Source organism: Bombina bombina, chromosome 7 (assembly GCF_027579735.1).
Source record: "Bombina bombina isolate aBomBom1 chromosome 7, aBomBom1.pri, whole genome shotgun sequence".
Taxonomy (NCBI): Eukaryota; Metazoa; Chordata; class Amphibia; order Anura; family Bombinatoridae; genus Bombina; species Bombina bombina.
In genome coordinates, this window is record NC_069505.1 from 21,620,158 (window position 1) to 21,644,525 (window position 24,368).

The 24,368-nt window shown below is 40.6% G+C and overlaps 1 protein-coding gene across 1 annotated transcript in view; it reads left to right on the plus strand.

Moving 5' to 3' along the window:
• EHBP1L1 (EH domain binding protein 1 like 1) overlaps positions 1 to 24,368 on the plus strand; it is a 333,907-nt gene that overhangs the window by 185,636 nt on the left and 123,903 nt on the right. The window contains exons 8-9 of the mRNA XM_053689234.1: positions 22,882 to 22,941; positions 23,020 to 23,260. Coding sequence (XP_053545209.1) covers positions 22,882 to 22,941; positions 23,020 to 23,260 — 301 coding nt within the window. The remainder of the gene's footprint in view (positions 1 to 22,881; positions 22,942 to 23,019; positions 23,261 to 24,368) is intronic.

Sequence of the window (24,368 nt, forward strand, 5' to 3'; positions counted from 1 at the left end):
TTACTATGTGTATATACATATATATTTATGTGTTACTATTTGTATATACATATATATTTATGTGTTACTATGTGTATATACATATATATTTATGTGTTATTATGTGTATATACATATATATGTATTTACTATGTGTATATACATATATATTTATTTACTATGTGTATATACATATATATTTATTTACTATGTGTATATACATATATATTTATGTGTTACTATGTGTATATACATATACATTTATGTGTTAGTATGTGTATATACATATATATTTATGTGTTACTATTTGTATATACATATATATTTATGTGTTACTATGTGTATATACATATATATTTATGTGTTACTATGTGTATATACATATATATATTTATGTGTTATTATGTGTATATACATATATATTTATTTACTATGTGTATATACATATATATTTATTTACTATGTGTATATACATATATATTTATTTACTATGTGTATATACATATATATTTGTGTGTTTAATATGTGTATATACATATATATTTATTTGTTACTATGTGTATATACATATATATTTATGTGTTAGTATGTGAATATACATATATATTTATTTGTTACTATGTGTATATACATATATTTCTCCTGTTAAGTGTAGTCAGTCCACGGGTCATCCATTACTTATGGGATTATAACTCCTCCCTAACAGGAAGTGCAAGAGGATCACCCAAGCAGAGCTGCTATATAGCTCCTCCCCTCTACGTCATATCCAGTCATTCTCTTGCACCTAACTAAAGATAGGACGTGTGAGAGGACTGTGGTGTGTTAAACTTAGTTTTTATTTCTTCAATCAAAAGTTTGTTATTTTAAACGGCACCGGAGTGTGTTGTTTGTTCTCAGGCAGCATTAGAAGAAGAAGTTTTCTATGATCTTAGCGGTCGTAACTAAGATCCACTTGCTGTTCTCGGCCATTCTGAGGAGTGAGGTAACTTCAGAACAGGGGATAGCATCCAGAGCCCACCTGCAAGGAGGTATGTGCAGTAAATTATTTTCTAAGGAATGGAATTGACTGAGAAAATACTGCTAATACCGATGTAATGTAAGTGCAGCCTTAAATGCAGTATTAGTGACTGGTATCAGGCTGATATGTATGTATGTATACTCTGAGGTATTTCTGGGGAATGGAATTTCACTAAGAAAATACTGTCAATATTAAAGTAATATTTGAGCCTGCACTGCAGTGAAAGCGACTAGCAGCAGGCTTATTAATAACACTTCATAATTTTCAATTTTAAAACGTTTACTGGCATGTTAATCGTTTTTTCCTAGGTACTTGGTGATAAAACTTTATGGCTGTCGTTTTTTTCTGCATAAAAACAGTTTACTGAGCTTCCCCACTGTTGTAATATGAGTGGGAGGGGCCTATTTTATCGCTTTATTGCGCAGTAAAAATTTAGTCACAGTCTTCCTATTTCTTCCTCCATGATCCAGGACGTCTCTACAGAGCCCAGGGGTCTCCAAAACTAGTTTTGAGGGAGGTAATCAGTCACAGCAGACCTGTGACAGTGTGTTTGACTGTGATAAAAACGTTTATTATTTCAACTGTTATCCGTTTTGGGTATTAAGGGGTTAATCATCCTTTTGCTGGTGGGTGCAATCCTCTGCTAACTTTATACATTTTCTGTTAAAATTTGGTTGTTTTAACATATTTGGTTCATTGTTAATTCAACTGTGTCACATTTTTATGTTTCTTAAAGGCGCAGTAGCGTTTTCTATATAGCTTGTAAATTTATTTAAAAGTTTTTTCCAAGCTTGCTAGTGTTATTGCTAGTCTGTTTAAACATGTCTGACACAGATGAATCTGTTTGTTCACTATGTTTAAAGGCCAATGTGGAGCCCAATAGAAATTTGTGCACTCAATGTATAGATGTTACTTTGAATAAAAGTCAAACTTTATATGTTAAAAAAATATCACCAGAGAACGAGGGGAAAGTTATGCCGACTAACTCTCCTCACGTGTCAGTACCTTCGCCTCCTGCTCAGGAGGTGCGTGATATTGTGGCGCCAAGTACATCAGGGCGGCCCATACAAATCACTTTGCAAGACATGGCTAATGTTATGACTGAAGTACTATCTAAATTGCCAGAATTAAGAGGTAAACGCGATCACTCTGGGGTAAGAACAGAGTGCGCTGATAATAGTAGAGCCATGTCTGATACTGCGTCACAATTTGCAGAACATGAGGACGGAGAGCTTCATTCTGTGGGTGACGGATCTGATCCAAGTAAACTGGATTCAGAGATTTCAAATTTTAAATTTAAGCTTGAGAACCTCCGTGTATTACTAGGGGAGGTATTAGCGGCTCTGAATGATTGTAACACGGTTGCAATTCCAGAAAAAGTATGTAGGCTGGATAAATATTTTGCGGTACCGGCGTGTACTGACATTTTTCCTATACCTAAAAGGCTTACAGAAATTGTTAACAAGGAGTGTGCCCTTTTCACCCCCTCCTATATTTAGAAAAATGTTTCCAATAGACGCCACCACACGGGACCTATGGCAGACGGTCCCTAAGGTGGAGGGAGCAGTTTCTACTCTGGCTAAGCGCACCACTATCCCGGTGGAGGATAGCTGTGTTTTTTCAGATCCAATGGATAAAAAGTTAGAGGGTTACCTTAAGAAAATGTTTGTTCAGCAAGGTTTTATATTACAACCCCTTGCATGCATCGCGCCTGTCACTGCTGCGGCGGCATTCTGGTTTGAGTCTCTGGAAGAGACCCTTAGCACAGCTCCATTGGATGAGATTATGAACAAGCTTAAAGCCCTTAAGCTAGCTAATTCATTTATTTCTGATGCCGTAGTACACTTAACCAAACTTACGGCTAAGAACTCCGGATTCGCCATTCAAGCGCGCAGAGCGCTGTGGCTTAAATCCTGGTCAGCTGATGTGACTTCTAAATCTAAATTGCTTAATATTCCTTTCAAAGGGCAGACATTATTCGGGCCCGGCTTGAAAGAAATTATCGCTGACATTACTGGAGGTAAGGGCCATGCCCTGCCTCAAGACAGGGCCAAACCAAAGGCTAAACAGTCTAATTTTCGTGCCTTTCGTAATTTCAAGGCAGGAGCAGCATCAACTTCCTCCGCTCCAAGACAGGAAGGAACTGTTGCTCGCTACAGACAGGGCTGGAAACCTAACCAGTCCTGGAACAAGGGCAAGCAGGCCAGAAAGCCTGCTGCTGCCCCCAAGACAGCATGAAGGAACGGCCCCCTATCCGGAAACGGATCTAGTTGGGGGCAGACTTTCTCTCTTCGCCCAGGTGTGGGCAAGAGATGTCCAGGATCCCTGGGCGTTGGAAATCATATCTCAGGGATATCTTCTGGACTTCAAAGCTTCTCCTCCACAAGGGAGATTTCATCTTTCAAGGTTATCAGCAAACCAGATAAAGAAAGAGGCGTTTCTACGCTGTGTACAAGACCTCTTACTAATGGGAGTAATCCACCCAGTTCCGCGGTCGGAACACGGGCAAGGATTCTATTCAAATCTGTTTGTGGTTCCCAAAAAAGAGGGAACCTTCAGACCAATCTTGGACTTAAAGATCCTAAACAAATTCCTAAGAGTTCCATCGTTCAAAATGGAAACTATTCGAACCATCTTACCCATGATCCAAGAGGGTCAGTACATGACCACAGTGGATTTAAAGGATGCCTACCTTCACATACCGATTCACAAGGATCATTACCGGTATCTAAGATTTGCCTTCCTAAACAGGCATTACCAGTTTGTAGCTCTTCCCTTCGGGTTAGCTACGGCTCCAAGAATCTTTACAAAGGTTCTGTGCTCTCTTCTGGCGGTACTAAGACCGCGAGGCATAGCGGTAGCTCCGTACCTAGACAACATTCTGATACAAGCGTCAAGTTTCCAAACTGCCAAGTCTCATACAGAGTTAGTTCTGGCATTTCTAAGGTTGCATGGGTGGAAGGTGAACGTAGAAAAGAGTTCTCTATTGCCACTCACAAGAGTTCCCTTTCTAGGGACTCTTATAGATTCTGTAGAAATGAAAATTTACCTGACGGAGGACAGGTTATCAAAACTTCTAAATGCTTGCCGTGTCCTTCATTCCATTCAACACCCGTCAGTGGCTCAGTGCATGGAGGTAATCGGCTTAATGGTAGCGGCAATGGACATAGTACCATTTGCGCGCCTGCATCTCAGACCGCTGCAATTGTGCATGCTAAGTCAGTGGAATGGGGATTACTCAGATTTGTCCCCTCTGCTAAATCTGGATCAAGAGACCAGAGATTCTCTTCTATGGTGGCTTTCTCGGCCACATCTGTCCAAGGGGATGCCCTTCCGCAGGCCAGATTGGACGATTGTAACAACAGACGCCAGCCTTCTAGGTTGGGGCGCAGTCTGGAATTCCCTGAAGGCTCAGGGATCATGGACTCAGGAGGAGAGACTCCTTCCAATAAACATTCTGGAATTAAGAGCAATTTTCAATGCTCTTCTGGCTTGGCCTCAGTTAGCAACTCTGAGGTTCATCAGGTTTCAGTCGGACAACATCACGACTGTGGCTTACATCAACCATCAAGGAGGAACAAGGAGTTCCCTAGCGATGATGGAAGTCTCAAAGATAATTCGCTGGGCAGAGTCTCACTCTTGCCACCTGTCAGCGATCCACATCCCAGGCGTGGAGAACTGGGAGGCGGATTTTCTAAGTCGCCAGACCTTTCATCCGGGGGAGTGGGAACTTCATCCGGAGGTGTTTGCCCAACTGCTTCATTATTGGGGCAAACCAGATCTGGATCTCATGGCGTCTCGCCAGAACGCCAAGCTTCCTTGTTACGGATCCAGGTCCAGGGACCCGGGAGCGGTGCTGATAGATGCTCTGACAGCACCTTGGGTCTTCAACATGGCTTATGTGTTTCCACCTTTCCCGATGCTTCCTCGATTGATTGCCAGGATCAAACAGGAGAGAGCATCGGTGATTCTAATAGCGCCTGCGTGGCCACACAGGACCTGGTATGCAGATCTAGTGGACATGTCGTCCTGTCCACCATGGTCTCTGCCTCTGAGACAGGACCTTCTGATTCAGGGTCCTTTCAAACATCCAAATCTAATTTCTCTGAGGCTGACTGCATGGAGATTGAACGCTTGATTCTATCAAAGCGTGGATTCTCGGAGTCAGTGATTGATACCTTAATACAGGCTAGGAAACCTGTTACCAGGAAAATTTACCATAAAATATGGCGTAAATACTTATATTGGTGCGAATCCAAGAGTTACTCATGGAGTAAGGTTAGGATTCCTAGGATATTGTCTTTTCTACAAGAGGGTTTAGAAAAGGGTTTATCTGCTAGTTCGTTAAAGGGACAGATTTCATCTCTGTCTATCCTTTTACACAAACGTCTGGCAGAAGTTCCAGACGTTCAGGCTTTTTGTCAGGCTTTGGCTAGGATTAAGCCTGTGTTTAAGACTGTTGCTCCGCCGTGGAGCTTAAACTTAGTTCTTAACATTCTGCAAGGTGTTCCGTTTGAACCCCTTCATTCCATCGATATCAAGCTGTTATCTTGGAAAGTTCTGTTTTTAATGGCTATTTCCTCGGCTCGAAGAGTCTCTGAGTTATCAGCCTTACATTGTGATTCTCCTTATCTGATTTTTCATTCAGACAAGGTAGTTCTGCGTACTAAACCTGGGTTCTTACCTAAGGTAGTCACTAACAAGAATATCAATCAAGAGATTGTTGTTCCATCATTGTGCCCTAACCCTTCTTCAAAGAAGGAACGACTTTTGCACAATCTGGACGTCGTCCGTGCCCTGAAATTTTATTTGCAGGCAACTAAAGATTTTCGTCAAACTTCTTCCCTGTTTGTCGTTTATTCTGGACAGAGGAGAGGTCAAAAAGCTTTGGCTACCTATCTCTCTTTTTGGCTTCGTAGCATAATACGTTTAGCCTATGAGACTGCTGGACAGCAGCCTCCTGAAAGGATTACAGCTCATTCTACTAGAGCTGTGGCTTCCACTTGGGCCTTTAAGAATGAGGCCTCTGTTGAAAAGATTTGCAAGGCTGCAACTTGGTCTTCACTTCACACTTTTTCAAAACTTTACAAATTTGACACTTTTGCTTCTTCGGAGGCTGTTTTTGGGAGAAAGGTTCTACAGGCAGTGGTTCCTTCCGTGTAAAGATCCTGCCTGTCCCTCCCGTCATCCGTGTACTTTTAGCTTTGGTATTGGTATCCCATAAGTAATGGATGACCCGTGGACTGACTACACTTAACAGGAGAAAATATAATTTATGCTTACCTGATAAATTAATTTCTCCTGTAGTGTAGTCAGTCCACGGCCCGCCCTGTTTTTACGGCAGGTCTAAATTTTAATTAAATTCCAGTCACCACTGCACCCTATAGTTTCTCCTTTCTCGTATGGTTTCGGTCGAATGACTGGATATGACGTAGAGGGGAGGAGCTATATAGCAGCTCTGCTTGGGTGATCCTCTTGCACTTCCTGTTAGGGAGGAGTTATAATCCCATAAGTAATGGATGACCCGTGGACTGACTACACTACAGGAGAAATGAGTTTATCAGGTAAGCATAAATTATATTATATATTTATGTATTAATATGTGTATATGCATATATATTTGTTTGTTACTATGTGTATATACATATATATTTATGTGTTAGTATGTGTATATACATATATATTTATGTGTTATTATGTGTATATATTTATATATTTATGTGTTATTATGTGTATATACATATATATTTATGTGTTAGTATGTGTATATACATATATATTTATGTGTTATTATGCTTATACATATATATTTATGTGTTACTATGTGTATATACATACAGGGAGTGCAGAATTATTAGGCAAATGAGTATTTTGACCACATCATCCTCTTTATGCATGTTGTCTTACTCCAAGCTGTATAGGCTCGAAAGCCTACTACCAATTAAGCATATTAGGTGATGTGCATCTCTGTAATGAGAAGGGGTGTGGTCTAATGACATCAACACCCTATATCAGGTGTGCATAATTATTAGGCAACTTCCTTTCCTTTGGCAAAATGGGTCAAAAGAAGGACTTGACAGGCTCAGAAAAGTCAAAAATAGTGAGATATCTTGCAGAGGGATGCAGCACTCTTAAAATTGCAAAGCTTCTGAAGCGTGATCATCGAACAATCAAGTGTTTCATTCAAAATAGTCAACAGGGTCGCAAGAAGCGTGTGGAAAAACCAAGGCGCAAAATAACTGCCCATGAACTGAGAAAAGTCAAGCGTGCAGCTGCCAAGATGCCACTTGCCACCAGTTTGGCCATATTTCAGAGCTGCAACATCACTGGAGTGCCCAAAAGCACAAGGTGTGCAATACTCAGAGACATGGCCAAGGTAAGAAAGGCTGAAAGACGACCACCACTGAACAAGACACACAAGCTGAAACCTCAAGACTGGGCCAAGATATATCTCAAGACTGATTTTTCTAAGGTTTTATGGACTGATGAAATGAGAGTGAGTCTTGATGGGCCAGATGGATGGGCCCGTGGCTGGATTGGTAAAGGGCAGAGAGCTCCAGTCCGACTCAGACGCCAGCAAGGTGGAAGTACTGGTTTGGGCTGGTATCATCAAAGATGAGCTTGTGGGGCCTTTTCGGGTTGAGGATGGAGTCAAGCTCAACTCCCAGTCCTACTGCCTGGACACCTTCTTCAAGCAGTGGTACAGGAAGAAGTCTGCATCCTTCAAGAAAAACATGATTTTCATGCAGGACAATGCTCCATCACACGCGTCCAAGTACTCCACAGCGTGGCTGGCAAGAAAGGGTATAAAAGAAGAAAATCTAATGACATGGCCTCCTTGTTCACCTGATCTGAACCCCATTGAGAACCTGTGGTCCATCATCAAATGTGAGATTTACAAGGAGGGAAAACAGTACACCTCTCTGAACAGTGTCTGGGAGGCTGTGGTTGCCGCTGCACGCAATGTTGATGGTGAACAGATCAAAACACTGACAGAATCCATGGATGGCAGGCTTTTGAGTGTCCTTGCAAAGAAAGGTGGCTATATTGGTCACTGATTTGTTTTTGTTTTGTTTTTGAATGTCAGAAATGTATATTTGTGAATGTTGAGATGTTATATTGGTTTCACTGGTAAAAATAAATAATTGAAATGGGTATATATTTGTTTTTTGTTAAGTTGCCTAATAATTATGCACAGTAATAGTCACCTGCACACACAGATATCCCCCTAAAATAGCTATAACTAAAAACAAACTAAAAACTACTTCCAAAACTATTCAGCTTTGATATTAATGAGTTTTTTGGGTTCATTGAGAACATGGTTGTTGTTCAATAATAAAATTAATCCTCAAAAATACAACTTGCCTAATAATTCTGCACTCCCTGTATATTTCTCTTGTTAAGTGTATCCAGTCCACGGATCATCCATTACTTATGGGATATTCTCCTTCCCAACAGGAAGTTGCAAGAGGATCACCCACAGCAGAGCTGCTATATAGCTCCTCCCCTCACTGCCATATCCAGTCATTCTCTTGCAACTCTCAACTAAGATGGAGGTCGTAAGAGGACTGTGGTGTTTTAGACTTAGTTTATTTCTTCAATCAAAAGTTTGTTATTTTTAAATGGTACCGGAGTGTACTGTTTATCTCAGGCAGTATTTGGAAGAAGAATCTGCCTGCGTTTTCTATGATCTTAGCAGAAGTAACTAAGATCCTTTGCTGTTCTCACATATTCTGAGGAGTGAGGTAACTTCAGAGGGGGAATAGCGTGCAGGTTTTCCTGCAATAAGGTATGTGCAGTTAAAATATTTTTCTAGGGATGGAATTCGCTAGAAAATGCTGCTGATACCGAAGTAATGTAAGTAAAGCCTTAAATGCATTGATAGCGACTGGTATCAGGCTTATTAATAGAGATACATACTCTTATAAAAGTGTATTTTAAAACGTTTGCTGGCATGTTTAATCGTTTTTTTATATATGTTTGGTGATAAAACTTATTGGGGCCTAGTTTTTTCCACATGGCTGGCTTGAATTTTGCCTAGAAACAGTTCCTGGAGGCTTTCCACTGTTGTAATATGAGTGGGAGGGGCCTTTTTTAGTGCTTTTCTGTGCAGCTAAAAATACTGACAGAGACATTCAGCTTCCCTCTGCATGATACAGGACATCTCTGAAGGGCTCAAAAGGCTTCAAAGTCGTGTTTGAGGAGGGTAACAATCACAGTAGACTGTGGCAGTTGTTGTGACTGTGTTAAATGACAAAAACGTTTTTTTTTTTTTTTAATTATTCTGTTTTTGTTATTTAGGGGTTAATCATCCATTTGCAAGTGGGTGCAATGCTCTGCTGATTTGTTACATACACTGTAAAAATTTCGTTTGTGTAACTGCCTTTTTTCACTGTTATTTTAAATTTGGACAAAATTTGTGTTTCTTAAAGGCGCAGTAACGTTTTTTATATTGCTTGTAAACTTATTTTAAGTGTTTTCCAAGCTTGCTAGTCTCATTGCTAGTCTGTTTAAACATGTCTGATACAGAGGAACCTACTTGTTCATTATGTTTGAAAGCCATGGTGGAGCCCCATAGGAGAATGTGTACTAAATGTATTGATTTCACCTTAAACAGTAAAGATCAGTCTTTATCTATAAAAGAATTATCACCAGAGGGTTCTGTCAAGGGGGAAGTTATGCCGACTAACTCTCCCCACGTGTCAGACCCTTCGCCTCCCGCTCAGGGGACGCGCGCTAATATGGCGCCAATTACATCAGGGACGCCCATAGCGATTACCTTGCAGGACATGGCTGCAATCATGAATAATACCCTGTCAGAGGTATTATCTAGATTGCCTGAATTAAGAGTCAAGCGCGATAGCTCTGGGGTTAGGAGAGATACAGAGCGTGCAAATGCTGTAAGAGCCATGTCTGATACTGTGTCACAGTATGCAGAACATGAGGACGGAGAGCTTCATTCTGTGGGTGACATCTCTGACTCGGGGAAACCTGATTCAGAGATTTCTAATTTTAAATTTAAACTTGAGAACCTCCGTGTATTGCTTGGGGAGGTATTAGCTGCTCTGAATGACTGTAACACAGTTGCAATTCCAGAGAAATTGTGTAGGCTGGATAGATACTATCCGGTGCCGGTGTGTACTGACGTTTTTCCTATACCTTAAAGGCTTACAGAAATTATTAGCAAGGAGTGGGATAGACCCAGTGTACTCCTATATTTAGAAAAATGTTTCCAATAGACGCCACTACACGGGACTTATGGCAGACGGTCCCTAAGGTGGAGGGAGCAGTTTCTACTTTAGCAAAGCGTACCACTATCCCGGTTGAGGACAGTTGTGCTTTTTCAGATCCAATGGATAAAAAATTAGAGGGTTACCTTAAGAAAATGTTTATTCAACAAGGTTTTATTTTGCAGCCCCTTGCATGCATTGCGCCTGTCACTGCTGCGGCGGCATTCTGGTTTGAGGCCCTGGAAGAGGCCATCCATACAGCTCCATTGGAGGAAATTATTGACAAGCTTAGAACGCTTAAGCTAGCTAACTCATTTGTTTCTGATGCCATTGTTCATTTGACTAAACTAACGGCTAAGAATTCCGGATTCACCATCCAGGCGCGTAGGGCGCTATGGCTTAAATCCTGGTCAGCTGACGTGACTTCAAAGTCTAAGTTACTCAACATTCCTTTCAAGGGGCAGACCTTATTCGGGCCTGGCTTGAAGGAAATTATTGCTGACATTACTGGAGGCAAGGGTCATACCCTTCCTCAGGACAGGGCCAAATCAAAGGCCAAACAGTCTAATTTTCGTGCCTTTTCGAAATTTCAAGGCAGGAGCAGCATCAACTTCCTCTGCTTCAAAACAAGAGGGAACTGTTGCTCATTCCAGACAGGCCTGGAAACCTAACCAGTCCTGGAACAAGGGCAAGCAGGCCAGAAAACATGCTGCTGCCCCCAAGACAGCATGAAGGAATGGCCCCCTATCCGGAAACGGATCTAGTGGGGGGCAGACTTTCTCTCTTCGCCCAGGCGTGGGCAAGAGATGTTCAGGATCCCTGGACATTGGAGATCATATCTCAGGGGTATCTTCTGGACTTCAAAGCTTCTTCTCCACAAGGGAGATTTTATCTTTCAAGGTTATCAGCAAACCAGATAAAGAAAGAGGCATTCCTAAGCTGTGTGCAAGACCTCCTAGTAATGGGAGTGATCCATCCAGTTCCGCAGACGGAACAGGGACAGGGGTTTTATTCAAATCTGTGTGTGGTTCCCAAGAAAGAGGGAACCTTCAGACCAATCTTGGATCTAAAGATCTTAAACAAATTCCTCAGTGTTCCATCATTCAAAATGGAAACTATTTGGACCATCCTACCCATGATCCAAGAGGGTCAGTACATGACCACAGTGGACTTAAAGGATGCCTACCTTCACATACCGATTCACAAAGATCATCATCGATTCCTAAGGTTTGCCTTTCTAGACAGGCATTACCAATTTGTAGCTCTTCCCTTCGGGTTGGCCACAGCCTCGAGAATCTTTACAAAGGTTCTGGGCTCACTTCTGGCGGTTCTAAGACCGCGAGGCATAGCGGTGGCTCTGTATCTAGACGACATCCTGATACAGGCGTCAAGCTTTCAAATTGCCAAGTCTCATACAGAGATAGTTCTGGCATTTCTGAGGTCGCATGGGTGGAAAGTGAACGTGGAAAAGAGTTCTCTATCCCCACTCACAAGAGTCACCTTCCTAGGGACTCTTATAGATTCTGTAGAGATGAAAATTTACCTAACGGAGTCCAGGTTATCAAAACTTCTAAATGCTTGCCGTGTCCTTCATTCTATTCCACGTCCGTCAGTGGCTCAGTGCATGGAAGTAATCGGCTTAATGGTAGCGGCAATGGACATAGTGCCATTTGCGCGCCTGCATCTCAGACCGCTGCAATTATGCATGCTAAGTCAGTGGAATGGGGATTACTCAGATTTGTCCCCTCTACTAAATCTGGATCAAGAGACCAGAGATTCTCTTCTCTGGTGGCTATCTCGGGTCCATCTGTCCATGGGTATGACCTTTCGCAGGCCAGATTGGACGATTGTAACAACAGATGCCAGCCTTTTGGTTGGGGCGCAGTCTGGAACTCCCTGAAGGCTCAGGGATCGTGGACTCAGGAGGAGAAACTCTTCCCAATAAATATTCTGGAGTTAAGAGCAATATTCAATGCTCTTCTAGCTTGGCCTCAGTTAGCAACCCTGAGGTTCATCAGATTTCAGTCGGACAACATCACGACTGTGGCTTACATCAACCATCAAGGGGGAACCAGGAGTTCCCTAGCGATGTTAGAAGTCTCAAAGATAATTCGCTGGGCAGAGTCTCACTCTTGCCATCTGTCAGCGATCCACATCCCAGGCGTAGAGAACTGGGAGGCGGATTTTCTAAGTCGCCAGACTTTTCATCCGGGGGAGTGGGAACTCCATCCGGAGGTGTTTGCTCAACTGATCCATTGTTGGGGCAAACCAGAACTGGATCTCATGGCGTCTCGCCAGAACTCCAAGCTTCCTTGTTACGGATCCAGGTCCAGGGACCCGGGAGCGATGCTGATAGATGCTCTAGCAGCTCCTTGGTTCTTCAACCTGGCTTATGTGTTTCCACCGTTTCCTCTGCTCCCTCGACTGATTGCCAAAATCAAGCAGGAGAGAGCATCAGTGATTCTGATAGCGCCTGCGTGGCCACGCAGGACCTGGTATGCAGACCTAGTGGACATGTCATCCTTTCCACCATGGACTCTGCCTCTGAGGCAGGACCTTCTAATACAAGGTCCTTTCAATCATCCAAATCTAATTTCTCTGAGACTGACTGCATGGAGATTGAACGCTTGATCCTATCAAGGCGTGGCATCTCCGAGTCAGTCATTGATACCTTAATACAGGCACGAAAGCCTGTCGCCAGGAAAATCTACCATAAGATATGGCGTAAATATCTTTATTGGTATGAATCCAAGAATTACTTATGGAGTAAGGTTAGGATTCCTAGGATATTGTCCTTTCTCCAAGAGGGTTTGGACAAAGAATTATCAGCTAGTTCTTTAAAAGGACAGATTTCTGCTCTGTCTATTCTTTTGCACAAGCGTCTGGCAGAGGTTCCAGATGTCCAGGCTTTTTGTCAGGCTTTGGTTAGAATTAAGCCTGTGTTTAAAACTGTTGCTCCCCCGTGGAGCTTAAACTTGGTTCTTAAAGTTCTTCAAGGAGTTCCGTTTGAACCCCTTCATTCAATTGATATTAAACTTTTATCTTGGAAAGTTCTGTTTTTGATGGCTATTTCCTCGGCTCGAAGAGTCTCTGAGCTATCTGCCTTACAATGTGATTCTCCTTATCTGATTTTTCATGCAGATAAGGTAGTTCTGCGTACCAAACCTGGGTTTTTACCTAAGGTGGTTTCTAACAAGAATATCAATCAAGAGATTGTTGTTCCATCATTGTGTCCTAATCCTTCTTCGAAGAAGGAACGTCTCTTACATAATCTGGACGTAGTCCGTGCCTTGAAGTTTTACTTACAAGCTACTAAAGATTTTCGCCAAACATCTTCCCTGTTTGTCGTTTACTCTGGACAGAGGAGAGGTCAAAAAGCTTCGGCAACCTCTCTTTCCTTTTGGCTTCGGAGCATAATTTGCTTAGCCTATGAGACTGCTGGACAGCAGCCCCCTGAAAGGATTACAGCTCATTCTACTAGAGCTGTGGCTTCCACCTGGGCCTTTAAAAATGAGACCTCTGTTGAACAGATTTGCAAGGCTGCGACTTTGTCTTCGCTTCACACCTTTTCAAAATTTTACAAATTTGATACTTTTGCTTCTTCGGAGGCTGTTTTTGGGAGAAAGGTTCTTCAGGCAGTGGTTCCTTCCGTTTAATCCTGCCTTGTCCCTCCCATCATCCGTGTACTTTAGCTTTGGTATTGGTATCCCATAAGTAATGTATGATCCGTGGACTGGATACACTTAACAAGAGAAAACATAATTTATGCTTACCTGATAAATTTATTTCTCTTGTAGTGTATCCAGTCCACGGCCCGCCCTGTCCTTTTAAGGCAGGTCTAAATTTCAATTAAACTACAGTCACCACTGCACCCTATGGTTTCTCCTTTCTCGTCTTGTTTCGGTCGAATGACTGGATATGGCAGTGAGGGGAGGAGCTATATAGCAGCTCTGCTGTGGGTGATCCTCTTGCAACTTCCTGTTGGGAAGGAGAATATCCCATAAGTAATGGATGATCCGTGGACTGGATACACTACAAGAGAAATAAATTTATCAGGTAAGCATAAATTATGTTATTTATGTGTTATTATGTGTATATACATATATTTATGTGTTATTATGTGTATATACATATATATTTATATGTTATTATGTGTATATACATATATATTTATGTGTTACTATGTGTATATACATATATATTTATGTGTTACTATGTGTATATACATATATATTTATGTGTTATTATGTGTATATACATATATATTTATATGTTATTATGTGTATATACATATATATTTGTGTTAATATGTGTATATACATATATATTTTTATGTGTTACTATGTGTATATACATATATATATTTATGTGTTACTATGTGTATATACATATATATTTATGTGTTAATATGTGTATAAACATATATATTTATGTGTTTTTTATATGTGTATATACATATATATTTATGTGTTATGTGTATATACATACAGTATATATATTTATGTGTTAGTATGTATATATATATATATATATATATAGGTAATAGAATATCTACCTGCATTCAGCACCCTGGCAACTGGATACCTGTTTGTGCAAGTGCACCAGCCTCTGTGAATATATATATATATATATATATATATATATATATATATTTGTGTTACTATTTGTATATACATATATGTTTGTGTTACTATGTGCGTATATACATATATATTTATGTGTTACTATGTGTATATACATATATATATTTATGTGTTACTATGTGTATATACAGATATATTTATGTGTTACTATGTGCGTATATACATATATATTTATGTGTTATTATGTGTATATACATATATATTTATGTGTTATTATGTGTATATACATATATATTTATGTGTTATTATGTGTATATACATATATATTTATGTGTTACTATGTGTATATACATATATATTTATGTGTTATTATGTGTATATACATATATATTTATGTGTTATTATGTGTATATATATATATATATATGTGTGTGTGTGTGTTATTATGTGTATATACATATATATATTTATGTGTTACTATGTGTGTATATACTTATATATTTATGTGTTACTATGTGTATATACATATATATTTATGTGTTACTATGTGTATATACATATATATTTATTTGTTTCATATGTGTATATACATATATATTTATGTGTTATTATGTGTATATACATATATTTCTTTTTAAAGACACAATGAGTCCACGGATTTCATTCTTACTTGTGGTATTACGCCTCCTGGTCAGCAGGAGGTGGCAAAGAGCACCACAGCTGAGCTGTATATATAGCTCCTCCCACTCCAGTCATTCTCTTTGCCTACGTTAGTGATAGGAAGAGGTAAAGTGAGGTGTTAGATTAGATTCTTCAATCAAGAGTTTATTATTTTTAAAGTGGTGCCAGAGAGTGCTACTTTCTTCTAGGGTGTAGCCGTAGTCCATGTCAGTCTCTTGAGTAGAGCTTTTGGTTGCTTTAGAGCATTGGGAACTGGTGGGACATAATTCTCACTGCGCCTCCCATACTGTGATGCTGCCCTTCTTGTGATGGCCTAAGCAAAGACTAACTCAGGCCTTATCTTGTTCACAGGGCTATAAGAAGGAAAGGAACTCTTAGAACTGTGGAGGCTGTCCTGCTGTCGGAGGTCAGCATTGAGGTAAGTGCAGTCTTTATTATTCTGGGGCATATTTTAACTCAGAGAGGACTCTGCACTTAATCATACAGATTATTATTGGGAACATGGGCTCTTTAAAGGGACACTATACCCAAACATTTTCTTTCATGATTAAGGCAGAGAATATAATTTTAAACAACATTCCAGTTTACTTCTATTATCTAATTTGCTTCATTCTTTAGATATACTTTAATGAAGAAATAGCGATGCACACGGTGAACCAATCACAGGAGGCATCTATGTGCAGCTACCAATCAGCAGCTACTAAGCATATCTAGATATGCTTTTCAGCAAAGAATATCAAGAGAATGAAGCAAAATAGATAATAGAAGTAAATTAGAAAGTTGTTTATAATTGTATGCTCTTTCTAAATCATGAAAGAAAAAATGTGGGTTTCATATCCCTTTAAGTAAAGGGCTCCCCTGCCAGACAGCCTGTATTCAGGCACTGGGCTTTGGGAACATGGGCTCATTAAGTAAAGGGCTTCCCTAAGAGACAACTTTTTTCAGGCATGACGCTTGGGGCTATTTTCATTGAAAACATGGACTCAGTAAATAGATGTTTTCCCTATAGGGGAAGGAAACTATTTGATTACACAGGCACTGGTTTTGGCTATAAGGCAGTATTATACGGGCACTTTCTTTTCTTGGGACTATTGATTTTTTAATTAAAAAACTTAGCTGAGAAGCAGTGTTCAATTTTGACGCCCACAACGGGCGGGACTATTTTTCGCGTGCTTCAGTCTGGTTTAGTGAAGCCGCACAGTTGTTAGTCAGTTCCAGAGCTCCAACATCGCTGGGAAGAGTCAGCATTCTGCCGCAGTCACATTATATTGGTCGGGTGTTAAGCTAGAACTGCTTGGTTGTATAATAAGCAAGCGGTTGATAGCGTTCTGTACCCGATCGTGGTGTTGCTGGGAAGAGTGGTCTGAAAACCGGTTGGCAGGTAGGTGCCTCAGCAGAGCTGTTGAGGCGAAGAGGTGTCAGTCCCCTTTTTTTCTTGCAAGCAAAAGTATTGTTAGAAGTCTGTAATGTTGTTGGTCTTTTATTGAAAGGGGCAATAATATAAGAGATAGTATCCTGTTATTTTTTCAGGCTTTATCAAAGGGCCAAGTTTGTTTTTTGGTAATAGTTTTTACACTCTCGTGTTTTGTTCAACACAATAATAGTGTAATAGGTCAAATATTTAAGGGGTCAATTCTATTTAAAGGGCCAGTATATATTTTTTATTGCTCTGTTTTTTTCTTCAACATCATGGATTTAGTAGATGTCCAGAATGTTACTTGTGCCATGTGTCTGAATGCCAATGTGGAACCCCCTGTGTGTTTTTGTCCCTCATGCATTGAGAGAATTTTATATTATAGAGAATTTTTTTTCTAATAAAGAATTGTCTAAGGCGGATGCTTCTCAGGAGTCTAACGAGGAGATGCAGAGTATGCCGCAGCTTTCTCCCCATGCGTCACAGCCCTTAACACCTGCTCAAGCAGTGCCCGGTCTTTCTTCTCAAGTTTCTGCTGCAGTCACATTAAAGGACATTGCTGCAGTTATGTCTTCTACACTTTCTGATGCGTTATCTGCCTTTCCTACATTTCAAGGCAAGTGTAAAAGGAAGGACAACTATGTGGTCAATGAAGCTTCTGATGCTATGGTGGCAATCTCGGATGTACCCTACCAGGGCTCTGAGTTAGAGGGTATGGAGGTTCTATCGGAAGGAGAAATTTCTGACTCAGGAAGTTCCTTTCCTTTGACTGATTCAGAAGTGGTTTCGTTCAGGTTTAAACTAGAACACCTCCGCCTGTTACTCAGGGAGGTTTTAGTGACTTTGGACGACTGTGATTCCACGGTGATGGTCACTCCTGAGAAACTGAGTAAGTTAGACAAATACTTAGAAGTTCCTTCTTACTCAGATGTTTTTCCAGTTCCCAAGCGAACTTCTGAGATTATTTCTAAAGAATGGGAAAGACCAGGTATTCCCTTCTCTCCTTCTTCCATTTTTAGGATGATGTTCCCTATAGCTGATGCAGTCAGGGAATCTGGGCAAACGGTCCCTAAGGTGGAGGGGGCTATTTCTACCTTAGCTAAACAAACTACTATTCCTATTGAGGATAGTTGTGCTTTCAAAGATCCTATGGATAAGAAGTTGGAGGGTTTACTTAAAAAGATCTATGTTCACCAGGGTTTGCTATTGCAACCAGCTGCATGCATTGTTACGGTCACTAGTGCGGCAGCTTATTGGTTTTATGCTCTTGCGGAGTCTCTTAAGACTGAGACATCTTTGGAAGAGATCCAGGATCGGATTAAAGCTCTTAAATTGGGTAATTCTTTTATTACTGATGCTTCTCTGCAGATGACTAAATTGGCTGCTAAGAGTTCAGGTTTTTCTATCCTAGCACGCAGGGCCTTACGGTTGAAACCTTGGTCTGCGGATGTGTCTTCCAAGTCTAAACTTCTGGCTATTCCTTACAAGGGAAAGACCTTGTTTGGACCTGGCTTGAAGGAAATTATTTCTGACATCACGGGGGGAAAGGGTCATCTACTCCCTCAGGATAATAGAACTAAGTAGAAAGGTCGACAGAGTAATTTTCATGGCTTTCGAAACTCTTTCTCTTCTTCCTCTAAACAGGAAGGAAACTATTTGCAATCCAAGTCTACCTGGAGACCCAACCAATCGTGGAACAAGGGTAAACAATCCAAGAAACCTGTTGCTTCCTCCAAGTCAACATGAAGGGCTTGCCCCCGATCCGGGACCGGATCTGGTAGGGGGCAGACTTTCCTTCTTCATTCAAGCTTGGGTACAAGATGTTCAGAATCCCTGGGCTATAGAAATAGTGTCTCAGGGATACAAACTGGAGTTCAGAAACTCTTCCCCCCGAGGAAGATTTCTTCTTTCTTTTTATCTGGTCTGCAGATAATCTTGAGAGGTGTTCTTACATTGTGTAAGAGACCTCTCTTCCATGGGAGTAATTTGTCCCGTTCCAATACAGGAACAGGGACAGGGGTTTTATTCAAATCTGTTTGTAGTCCTCAAAAAGGAGGGAATTTTCAGACCTATCTTAGACCTCAAGAGTCAAAACAAGTTTCTCAGAGTTCCATCTTTCAAGATGGAAACTATTCGTACCATTCGTACCATTCTCCCATTGATCCTTTCTGGACAAAGATTTTCAATTCGTGGCTCTCCCTTTCGGTCTGGCCACGGCACCCAGAATTTTCACAAAGGTTCTGGGGTCTCTACTGGCGGTTCTAAGACCGTGGAGCATTGCGGTGGCACCTTATCTGGACGATATTCTAATCCAGGCGTCATCTTATCAGCTAACAAGTTCCCATACCGACTTTGTGCTATCCTTCCTGAGAACTCACGGGTGGAAGGTAAATCTGGAAAAGAGTTTGTTAATTCCGCAGACAAGGTTACCCTTCCTGGGGACTCTAATCGACTCTATATCCATGAGAATTTTTCTGACAGAGGTCAGAAAGTCAAAGAGTCTGAATACATGTCGAGCCCTTCAGTCCACTCCTCGGCCGTCAGTGGCTCAGTCCATGGAGGTAATCGGATTAATGGTGGCGGCAATGGACATCATACCGTTTGCTCGGTTTCATCTCAGACCTCTGCAGCTAAGCATGCTCAGGCAGTGGAATGGAGATTAAACAGATTTGTCTCCTCAAATAACCCTAGATCAGGAGACGAGGGACTCTCTTAAATGATGTTTGTCTCTGGATCATCTATCCCAGGGGACATGCTTTCGCAGACCTTCATGGGTGATTGTGACATTGGATGCCAGCCTTTTAGGATGGGGAGCAGTCTGGGGCTCTTTAAATGCTCAGGGAGTATGGACTCAGACAGAGTCTCTCCTTCCCATCAACATTCTAGAGCTGAGGGCAATCTTCAATGCGCTTCAGGCTTGGCTTCGGCCAAATTAATCAGATTCCAGTCAGACAACATAACGACGGTGGCTTACATCAATCATCAGGGAGGAACAAGGAGTTCCTTAGCGTTAACCGAAGTGGCCAAGATAATCCATTGGGCGGAGGCCCATTCTTGCCATCTGTTGGCGATCCACATCCCAGGGGGGGACAACTGGGAGGCAGAGTTTCTGAGCAGGCAGACTTTTCATCCAGGAGAGTGGGAACTCCATCCGGAAATATTCTCCGACCTGATTCTCAGATGGGGTCGGCCGGAGTTGGATCTCATGGCATCTCGTCAGAATGCCAAGCTTCCGAGATACGGGTCCAGGTCCAGGGACCCCCAGGCCGAGCTGATAGATGCCTTGGCAGTTCCTTGGTCCTTCAGCCAAGCATATCTATTCCCCCCGTTTGCGCTCCTTCCCCAGGTTATTGCTCGAATCAAACAGGAGAGGGCATCAGTGATCCTCATTGCTCCTGCGTAGCCTCACAGGATTTGGTATGCCGATCTGGTGGACATGTCATCTCTGCCACCTTGGAAGCTTCCATTGAGGAAGGACCTTCTCTTTCAGGGTCCCTTCCGTTACCCGAAACTAGTTTCTCTGCAGCTGACTGCTTGGAGATTGAACGCTTAATCTTATCCAAGCGAGGGTTTTCTGATTTGGTCATAGATACCTTAATTCAGGCGCATAAGCCAGTAACTAGGAAGATTTATCATAAGATATGGCGCAAATATCTTCATTGGTTTGAATCCAAGGGCTACTCATGGAGTAGAGTTAGGATTCCCAGGATTTTGTCTTTTCTCCAAGAAGGATTGGAGAAGGGGTTATCAGCAAGTTCCCTAAAGGGTCAGATTTCTGCCTTATCTATTTTGTTGCACAAGCGTCTGGCAGATGTACTAGATATTCAGTCTTTTTGTCAGGCTTTGATTAGAATCAGGCCTGTGTTTAAACCAATTGCTCCTCCATGGAGTTTAAATTTAGTTCTTAAAGTTCTTCAAGGGGTTCCGTTTGAACCTATGCATTCCATAGATATTAAGTTATTATCTTGGAAAGTTTTGTTTCTTGTTGCCATTTCTTCTGCTCGAAGAGTGTCTGAGCTTTCGGCATTACAATATAATTCTCCTTGCCTTATTTTTCATTTGGATAAGGTGGTGTTACGTACTAAACTTTGTTTTCTTCCTAAAGTTGTTTCAGACAAGAACATTAATCAGGAGATTGTTGTTCCTTCCTTGTGTCCTAATCCTTCTTCTCAGAAGGAACGCCTGCTACACAATTTGGACGTAGTCCGTGCTTTAAAATTTTACTTACAAACGACTAAGGACTTTCATCAATCGTCTTCTTTAATTTTCATTTTTTCGGGAAAACGTAAGGGTCAGAAAGCTACGGCTACCTCTCTTTCTTTTTGGCTGAAGAGTATCATCCCTTTTGCATATGAGACTGCTGGACAGCAGCCTCCTGAAAAAAATACGGCTCATTCCACTAGGGCTGTTGCTTCCTCATGGGCATTAAAAAATGATGCTTCTGTTGAACAGATTTGCAAGGCTGCAACTTGGTCCTCTCTTCACACTTTTTCTAAATTTTACAAATTTGATACCTTTGCCTCGGCTGAAGCTGTTTTTGGGAGAAAGGTTCTTCAAGCAGTGGTGCCTTCCGTTTAGGTTCCCTGTCTTGTCCCTCCCTTATCATCCGTGTACTATAGCTTTGGTATTGTATCCCACAAGTAAGGATGAAATCTGTGGACTCATCGTGTCTTTAAAAAGAAAAGAAAATTTATGCTTACCTGATAAATTTGTTACTTTTGAGACATGATGAGTCCACGGCCCGCCCTGTTCTATGAGACAGGTTATTATTTTGGTTAAACTTCAGACACCTCTGCACCTTGGCTTTTCCTTTCTCTTCCTAACTTCGGTCGAATGACTGGAGTGGGAGGGACGGGAGGAGCTATATATAAAGCTCTGCTGTGGTGCTCTTTGCCTCCTCCTGCTGACCAGGAGGCGTAATCCCACAAGTAAGGATGAAATCCGTGGACTCATCGTGTCTACAAAGAAACAAATTTATCAGGTAAGCATAAATTTTCTTATTTATGTATTTCATATGTGTATATACATATATATTTATGTGTTATTATGTGTGTGTGTATATATATATATATATATATATATATATATATATATATATATATATATGTGTTATTATGTGTGTATATATATATATATTTATGTGTATATATATATATATATATCTCTCAATATTTATGTTAATATGTATATATATATATATATATGTTATGCTGATAAACATCTATATTTATGTGTATAATCATATACTTGTATATTTACAATTTGCTGCCATCGCTGTGCAACTTAACCCCTTCACTGTGCTGGTTCTCATGCCATCTTTGACATTAACATGCGCTGGTATTACTCTGTGGAGCGCAAATATCACTTTCGAGAAAGCGTTATTTTGTGCTCCACTTGTAATCTGGCCCTAAGTATTAAAACATTTATTTAAAGGCATAAAACCAAGAACACTTAGTCATCATAATCTAGATGACTGAAAAATTGCAACATGTTTCTTGGCAATAACGCCAGCCGTTTCATCAGACATCCTGTATAGGGTTCTTTTGCTGAATGGTGCATATTATAAAATAAAACTGTATTGGAAGCCGGTCACTGAGATGATGAGACAATAAATTAGAATAGCCAATAAAAACCTGAAATCACTTAATATGATTAGAATTGGGGCAAACATATACTTGTCAAAGAAAATAATCAAATAAAAATGTAAACAACCAGAAATAAGTTACTTTTAATGTTAGAAGAAAATATATTTTACAAACAATAAAGGACCATGTTTCGCAGCTCACCATCAATTGTGCTTCTGGCAGTAGATTAAAATGGTCTCTTATAAAAGATAGTTGACTTTCAGCTTTTGTGGTCAAGAAGAGATTTGTTTTCCCCTATATGAGACAACGAGGGAAGGGGGATATAAAAGGTTTGAATATGATGGATATATATTTTCCAACCTTCTCTAATATGAATCTCTGGACCTTCTAGAACCAACAAGGGAGTTGAAGACTCTTAAGGAAGAAGAGGGTGAATCTCTTGGTTCCAGAAGTAAGTTGATGATCTCAAGTTTCCAGCTTGAACCGGTTCATTTTCTTTTCTTTTAACGTATCTATTATTTGTTTTTAGACTCTCTTGCTCACTGCACTGCCACAAAACCTTCACCTATTGCCATACAGCCCATACCAGGGGACCCCTACAGAGGTCGGTCGATGGACAACTCATCTAAACATGTTGTATTACCAGTGAGAACGCAGGGTTTTTCTCTTGCCCCTGAGAAACCCACCCACACTTCCACCATCAATGGTTGTGAACGAAAACCCCAAGATCAGATACCAGTAGGAATCAATGTCCTGGACCAAGATAGGAGGTGAGTTTTATCATTAAATTTTATAAATGAATGTTGATTTTAAGAGACAAATAAATAATTAATAAAATACAGGAATATTGTATTAATCCACAACAAATGCAAAAAAATAAATGAGTAAAATATGACAAAAGCTTGAAAATTCCATTATCGATAGTGTTAATAAAGCTTGACAGACAGGCAGACGTATCTATAAAGGGTTATTGTGCTTTTGACTGGTTAATTTTAACTGCAAAAAACTAAAACTATCGTTGCACCGTCCTTTGCATAGAATAAAGTACTTTCAAACCTGTATTGGAAATTATAAATAAATAAATACAAGGGGAGGGAACAAAATGACATGACCTCACCTAATCACTCACATTCTTGCGTAGATTATATTCTCATAGATCACACAACTATCTCTTCAGTAATAAGCACATCTTTCCTACAACTTGGTCGGACCACTCTGCAGTCCTATGCACTATGCAATGGTCTTCTCTACCTTTCAAACCCTACCAGTGGCGTCTAGATGATACATTATTAAAAGACAATTTAATACTACAACAAATGAAGAAATCCCTATCTGAGTACTTTCAAAATAACGACACGCCAGGTATTGACCCATATATACTTTGGGAGGCACACAAATGCTTCTTAAGTGGAGAGATAAGAATCAAATCTACTCAGCATAAAAACTATAGGGCACAATATCAAGACCTGACTAGTCGCTATCAACACCTAGACCGAGCCTACAAATCTAACCCTAATGACAAACCTTTAAAATCACAACTACAACAACAAAAAATAAACTTACATAATTTTTAGACCACTCTGTCCAAACACAAGCTCTGAAACTACAACAAAAAAAATTTCTAGAGAGAAACAAACCCGGCAAACTGCTGGCTAGGGCACTTAAAACAAAACAAGCTACTCACTTTATCACCACACTTCATGACCCCCCTGACAAGCCGACTGTAGAGTCCCAGAGAATGGCGGAGATATTTAAGAACTACTATTCAAGTCTCTATACTCTAACCCCTAACAGAAACATTGCAGCTCATCAATCTCATTGGCATCAATACTTAGACCCTATATCCCTTCCAACTATCCCAAATGATAATCTAGAACC